Source organism: Prosopis cineraria, unplaced genomic scaffold (assembly GCF_029017545.1).
Source record: "Prosopis cineraria cultivar Desert tree isolate PC_DT_omini unplaced genomic scaffold, ASM2901754v1 PC4, whole genome shotgun sequence".
Classification (NCBI taxonomy): Eukaryota; Viridiplantae; Streptophyta; class Magnoliopsida; order Fabales; family Fabaceae; genus Prosopis; species Prosopis cineraria.
In genome coordinates, this window is record NW_026555335.1 from 38190850 (window position 1) to 38198683 (window position 7834).

At 35.5% G+C, this 7834-nt stretch overlaps 1 protein-coding gene across 1 annotated transcript; it reads left to right on the forward strand.

Annotated features, from left to right (window-relative positions):
* On the forward strand, positions 1–4170 carry LOC129309757 (uncharacterized). Its single transcript, XM_054951462.1, is given in 13 exon segments — positions 1–270; positions 771–875; positions 966–1181; positions 1278–1360; positions 1472–1572; positions 2041–2164; positions 2234–2388; positions 2499–2635; positions 2712–2886; positions 3018–3241; positions 3581–3781; positions 3783–3815; positions 3899–4170. Coding segments are annotated over 13 exon segments (1875 nt in total). The 5' UTR covers positions 1–78; the 3' UTR covers positions 4028–4170.
* The last annotated feature ends 3664 nt before the right edge of the window (positions 4171–7834 follow it).

Sequence of the window (7834 nt, forward strand, 5' to 3'; positions counted from 1 at the left end):
CTGAAATGGTTTGAAGCAATCCTGCTTTCGAATTCCCGGGGCTTCCGCCTCAGAAACCGATCGTACCAGGAAGAAGCCATGCTGCGAGCCAAGTGTCCTCCTCATCAACTTCGGCGGCTCACACGTGGCGGTGCCGCCACACCCACCGTCCAGTTCATTGTTGCCTCACTGTGTTGCCATGTTCTTGTTCTGTATTGTGATGCCTCCTTCTGCTCTCTACACCTGCCACCTCATCATCATCCTACCAACGACGCAACCACCACAACCATGGTATGTATAACTATTTCTGTTTTCCTCTTTTTCTGCGAAGCCCATTTACAGACTGTCTCTTGCTTGTATTTCCGTGGATTGTTTTTGTTTCCGTCAGATTGCAGTCTGTGACAGTTGACTAAGCTTAATGCATTGAAATGAGGTTTATTTTTGGAAGTAGTCTCCTTTTCTTTTCTCTGGAACTATTTCTGTTTGGAGTAAAGTTATGTTTCTGTGTAGTCCTGAGTCCTGATCTAATGTGCAACAAATGAGAAACTCTAAAAGACTATGGAAAATGTTCTGTGAGATGATAATTCAGGTCAGTTTCGAAGCGCTTCGATTTCCGCAAATTAGTCCTGTTAAATTTAAAGGTTAGCTTTGATGATGCTTTTAATTAGTGAATTAATATTCCAAGTCAGCTATACCATAGAAATATCGCCCTAAGTTCAGAAATAAAAAATAAGAATTGTAATGCGCATTACATATTTTGATCGATATTCTTTCCTTGTGCGATCAATCAGGAGAATAAGAACAAATGCCAAAGTAGTGGATGGAAGAATATTGATGTTTCCTGCCTCAAACGTTCATTAGGTTTACTCGATGCCAGCTTCTTCAATGATGAACAGGTCATTTCGTTTGCTTGTGCATTTGATCTTTCTGCGTCACTTGGTGATGAAGACTGAGTGTGAAGCTTGAAATGTTCCTCTTTGCCTTAGATTGTAGAGATTAATGAGGGTGTACATGAACTCAATATCCCAATTATACAAACAAATCGGAAACTTGTGGCATCTGAAAATGGAGGCCTCCATTACCCACCCGCTTTGGTTTTCAATCCTGGCTGGGGCTATCGGTCGACAAACAAAACATTTAGCTATCCTTCTGTCTCTGGGACTCGTAGACCAGAATCTGATGAGGATATTGCCTTTATGAGTGTAAGTGATTCAACCCTACCTGAATACTTATCTGAATTTGACCCACATTGTGTTACTTGATTAATGACTTGTACTTTTTATGTGTTTTAAAACCAGGTTCTTGAATTAGCTGAACTCATTAGAACAAAGCAAATCACTTCTCAGGAGCTTACACAGATTTTCCTTCGGAGACTGAAAGAGTAATATTGAGAACGCGGACTTGTCATTTCTTTTGTGTGCGTTTTCGTGAGCTTTGAGTATTTTAATCCTATAGCTTCCTACTTAATGAAGTGATCTGAAAATAACACCAGGTTCAATCCTGTTCTTGAATCTGTAATCACTTACACTGAAGAATTGGCTCACAGGCAAGCGAAAGAAGCTGATGAGTTGCTTGCCATAGGCGTCTATCTTGGTAGACATCTTTTTCTAGCAAGTGAACGTTTCGAAGTGATGCAATTTTCTTCTTTTCCTTCCCTTCTATTTGTAACTCCAAAAAGGTTAACAATATCACGTGATGATTACTCAACTTTTCTTGCTCGCATCTTAACCAACTACAATTTATAACGAAATGTACGAGTTTATCTCCTGGTATAAAAAAATGAACCTTTTCATTCCAGTTCCTTAAATTTTGAACAAGATATTTGCGGATGCATTTTGGGTAAAGAATATCAGTTAAAGGATAAAATATTTGAGCAATAATGGCCATAGGATAGAAAAGAATGCACAAGTTAGTTGACCTCAAAAAGTCCATGTTCTGTTTAAGCAGACCTATGGCAGAAAGTTATGTTTTCTAGCTTAAAAGTTGGCATGTCAATTATTTTGTTGTATGTGTACTGACTCTCATTGTTTTCTATTTAAATACTATTGAGTTTCCTGGTAGGCCCTCTTCATGGAATTCCATATGGATTGAAGGATATAATAGCAGTGCCTGGTTATAAAACTACATGGGGTTCAAAAACCTTCAAAGATCAAGTTATTGACAAAGAAGCTTGGGTGTACAAGAGGTATCTATTCCAATATCTAAATGTTCAGCCACTGCATCTTTGAAAAAATTGATGACTTGGTTCATTTAGGCTAAGGGCTGCTGGAGCTGTTCTCGTTGCAAAGCTTGTTTCTGGATCATTGGCATATGATGATATCTGGTTTGGTGGAAGAACTAGAAATCCATGGAATATTGAAGAGTTCTCTACTGGGTCATCTGCCGGACCAGCTGCCAGCACCTCGGCTGGTATTCTTAAAAAGTTTTGCTCAATCCTTGGAATATGATCTGTCAACTACTTGTTAAGAACACTTCTTCACTTGTCTTCAAGTTAGTTGATTTTGTTTATTGTATAACAGGTATGGTTCCATTTGCCATTGGTTCAGAAACAGCTGGCTCCATTACTTATCCTGCTGCTCGTTGTGGCGTGACAGCATTGCGACCAACTTTTGGTACAGTTGGTCGAAGTGGTGTAATGAGCATATCAGAAAGCTTGGTACAACCTTCATTATCATATTCTTGTGTGATTAGATGCAATAAATGTTGGGACTTACTGATAACCTTTCTTGCAGGATAAGCTGGGCCCTTTCTGCAGAAGTGCAACTGATTGTGCTGTTGTCCTCGATAATATTCGGGGAAAGGATCCGGATGACATCTCATCGAGAGAGAGCCAGATCGATGATCCTTTCTCAGTTGACATTACCAACCTGACAGTTGGATATCTTGATGATGCTGAAATGGAGGTTAGTTCAGGTTCATGTAATTTGGTTAGGTCTCATGATTAAAGATGATGTTTAGTATCAGTCTCAGATATTGCTGTAGCTGATACTATCAGCATGATATGTAACCTGAGCATACTGTTGGGATAACAATTACAGGTTGTAATGTTCTTGCGTCAAAGGGTGTGAAGATGGTACCTTTTCAACTGAATTACACAGTTGACTCTGTTCAAGGTATACTAAATTTCACAATGGATGTTGATATGCTGGCACACTTTGACGAGTGGCAACGATCAGGCCAAGATAATGTGTATGAAGCTCAAGATCAGTGGCCAACTGAACTGCATCGTGCACGTTTAATCCCAGCTGTGGATTATGTACAGGTTTGTTCTATACCATCTGATTCGATTTCTTACCATAGGGGCTTAATTTTAGATTTTCTTCATAGTAGCCATTGTTTGTTCTTACATATTATATTACACCTGGTTAAGAAAAATCACAGAATCTTGAGTCAACTGAAAAATTTAGTCTAATGGTACTATTGAAGAAACAAAATACTGTAACCTTTGGATTCTTCAATTCCTGTTCTTTGCCCTTCTTACATACATAACAGCTATAATCCTTGAATGCTATGATTCTCCCATATAAGCAAGAGTCATTCAGCATTGTATTTTTCAGCCATATATAACTTGCTACATAGTTTCACATTTTATTCTTTTCAGGCACAAAGAGCAAGGGGAAAGCTAATAGAAGAGATAAGAGAGAGTTTCACGGTTGACGCCTTCATCGGCAATGCGACCGACTGGGAGAAAGTTTGCCTAGGAAATCTTGTAGGTTTACCAGTCATAGTAGTTCCGACAGGTTTTAAGAACATCTCCAATCCACCTGCCAGTGGCAGCAGACGAAGAACCACCATCACCACCTGGCATTTACGCTCGCCCGGACCATGATCACATTGTATGCAGATGGATGAAATTTATTTGTGACTTTAGATCTTCATTCTCATGTAACGATGTTTTTGTGTTTCCTCTAATTTGCAGGCTTTGGCACTGGCAATGGCTTACCAATCAGTGACCAATCACCACAAACAGCGTCCACCCATCAATGATCTTGGTCCAAATGATGTTATTTCTGATGTTTTTACCCCTCCCCGGGTCTTGCGTCGATGAACGGTCACAAAAAAAATGAAATATGCATATTTATGGGCACTATTGTTTTCACAAAGGTACCAAAGTGGAGTAGGCCATGAAATTATTCAAGGATGAGATATTTCTCCAAATATTCAATAGTTATTTATCCTCTGTTTTCGCAATGGCGTTTGTGAATATATGCACTTGCTTATAAAGCACCTAAACAACCACGCATGACTTTACACTTGAAGTCGCCCAATGATGGTTTCAAATTTTTGTGGGTTATGATTGTGAACCGCTAATCAATAAGCACCTAGATTTACAAACAACCATGCATTTGCTTTTCCATTCGTTTTGGTAGAATAAATGGCATAAAGGTGTGGCTTGGACTACTGTTTATTGAACGTGGTGGGAGAATGCCAATTGAGGTCTTTTTTCACCTTTTCGAATCAGGAATCAATATTATACTAATGGAAAGGATCGTTAAGAGGAAACTGCTAATGGAGATATAAAAAGATTCCAAGTTGAATGATCGATATCTTGGATTAACAGGTGAGAGGTTACTTTAACTTAATTGGAAGTTTCGAATTCAAATTTTGAGACCACTTGAAAGGGTCTTACAATGTTTGATTTGATTAGTCTGAGTCATTGTTAAGTGGGTTTTGCAGTGTTTGATTTGATTAGTCCGAGTCATTGCTAAGTCTATTAAGTCTTTTCAATTTAATGTGAGATAGGCTTATGATACTGGATACGCAAACAATCACAAAAAGATTCCTAGTTGGAGGAACTTATTATAACAGGAAAATGAGTAGCGTTGCTGGCCAAAAAAAAAAAGAAAACAAAAAAGAAAATGGGAAAATGAGTAGCGTATTGGACAAAGTGATTAATGGGGAGAGTGAGGAATTCTCTGAAATAATATATTGAGACTTTAAAGAGGAAAAAAATAGGTACTACTAGTCTACTATATTTAATTATTTATAGAATCCTGATTATTAAATCACATTTCTTTCTTGTGGGCGTTCACTCAGTTTTATAGAAGTTTTCTTAAAATGTCAACGATGGAAGTGGGAAAAAGTGACAAATTTGCATGAAGGCTATTGGATGGTATGTTCCACTCCTAGATTGTGATGTCCAGCTAGACTGCGCGTGTGCATGATCTTGGCTTCATCGAGTAACCAAAACGATAGTGCCTTCTGCTAAGTGGAGATTAGATTCATGGAAGACAGGGATTACATAGGCACAGGTGTGTCGTGCGCCTAGGTTCCTAGTTTCTAACCCCACTGTGGGCAAGTTTCAATCATTTCGTTTCCGCATTTCCTCTCTTGAATACTAGCAAGGGAATAGCCCAGATTATCGATTCAAATTCAAGTTCAGGTGTCGTGTTCTAAATTTAAAGGATATTAATTAAAACTAAAAATAAAACGAGAAAAATATTTTTTAGTTGCAAAATAACATCCTATTTAAACAGTCTAGATTTTAATTTATTTTTTATTTTATAATATCATTAAATTAAAGTATTTTTATTTTGTGTCGTATTTAAAACTAAAATATTAAATTAATGAAAATGTTTAAATTGTTTAAATTAAATTTAAATAGTTATAATGTTTTTTTTTTAAAGGTTTGGGTTGCTGTTTTCAATCTTGACCCTGCTCTCGATAAAGCACTGTTTTTGCTTCAGTTTTGGCAAAGTAACCGCATCGCCTGTGATTCTGGGGAAAAATAAATAAATAAATAAAAGCCGCATGTCCCGTGATCTTGAAAATTATATGAATTATGACCAGAGATGATTGGATGCGTGCACTTTCATCATCATCCAAAATGGGCAAATACTGGACATAGTTAGAAAACAGTAAAAAAAATTGAATAAATACTGATATGACTTAACACAACTTTTTTTTTTGCTGCAAAAAAAATCATTTTATTAATATTAAAAAAAATATACATGATAATAGTTGAAGCCAACAAAAGACACTCAAAAACACCTAAACATCTAACCTAGCACACAAATTCCCCAAAAGAAAAAACAATAAAAAATACTAAACAATAAGTTCAACCAAAAGTAAGACAAAAGCTAACTTTTCCTCTTTCATCATCTTCCTCCCATAATTCGGTAGGAGGATGATAATTAAAAAGACAAAAATTTCCTGTCAAAGTTTGCAAATATCAATCCCTGGTGATATGAACAAAATATAATTGACCATTCTTAAGAAGGACAGATCAAGCTTGACGGACGGTGTCCTTAAAAGGATAGTTAGCATATTACATCCTCAAATGATAGAGGTAATAGCCTCAGAGTAGTCCGAAGAGATCTTAACCTCGAAAATGTTCCTCCCCCAGAAGATAGTTGGCTCCTGTATCATTCCAATAATTCCAGCCACAGCTAGAGGAACATTTATTAGTTTGGTGCTGAAGCCGCAAATCCAGTTATTGTGAAAACATTAAAAAAATTATTTTTCTGGCTAACAATTAGAAAGCAATAAGTTAAGGAAACTAAAAGTTAATCCTCGAAAGGATGTTCAGCTTGCACTTTCTTTGTTAATTAAAGCTTCAAATTTCAAAATCAAATACCAAACTACTCAGAATGCAAATGCAATCACAGAATTCCAGAATTTGACTTGCAATATTGAAAGAAGAGAATAAACAAAAAAAAAAGAGAATAAACAAAAAAAATAAATAAAGGCAGCCTGTGTGACCTAGTAAACTGCGTTTACAGACCCATATAAACTAGTCATAATTATTTTGATAGACCGCGAATATCATAATTATAATGAAGGATTAAAAAATACACTTAATTTGACTATTATGTCTTCTTAAAAATATAGCCTAATAAACAAATAAAAATATTTCCTCCCTTTTTCTTCTTTTTCTGACGTGGCTTCCTCCATGATATATTGTGAATAATTAAATCATATTGTTAGGTGGCTTATGTTGAAATGTGTCTACAAAGATATTGCAACTCTCCGTCCTTCAGATCTAATTTTATTAATAAAAGATATACAGTTGTTGATACCAATCGTTTAATTTGACTTGATGGTTTGTACTTTTGATCAAATAAATAGACAAATTATAATTAGTAGTGTTTGATTCACAAGATAAATAAGAAGTTGATAGAATTCTCTTACTAAATAATATATTGACCTGAATAAAATTTTATTTTTAAGTAAAAAAATTAAAATCCAAATCCAAATAATAAAAAAATTTGTGAGAAAGGATAGAAACAAAAAAAAAATATAATAATGACGGGCATACAGCTTAATATAAGCTGGTCTAATTATATATATACAATTCATATATTTTTTAAAAAGGCACGAGGTCTTACACTATAATATCTCACCAAACAATGGTGGAGAAATAAATATACTGTTGAAGATAGGGCACTCTGATCCTTCCTACCAAGACATACAGTACAACAGAATTCCAAAAATTAGACATCGCTTTGTTCGTTCGTTTGTTTGACTATTAGTTGCTATCTAGACAATGTGATTGGTTATGTTCATAAGTGGAAATCCTAAGGTGATTTACATGTCAAATGAAAAAGGTACAAAAATATGTTTACATTGTAATAAACATTTTATTGAAATGTGCAGTCTCTATTTTTCATATTGAATAACATGTCACTTTTTCATATCTTGAGGTATCCCATCCCCTGTTAAATTTATACATTTGTATCCAAATGGCAATTCACATTTTATTGTTTTCTAACTAATTGAGATAATTTTTATTGGACTTTTTTTTAACATGTGTAGCAAAAACATCGATCTATTTTGATTCACTAGCATTATAAAAATGCAAGCGCTTGTATATACCCAAATCGGGGGTCAACCTTAGAAATAAAAGTGCACATAC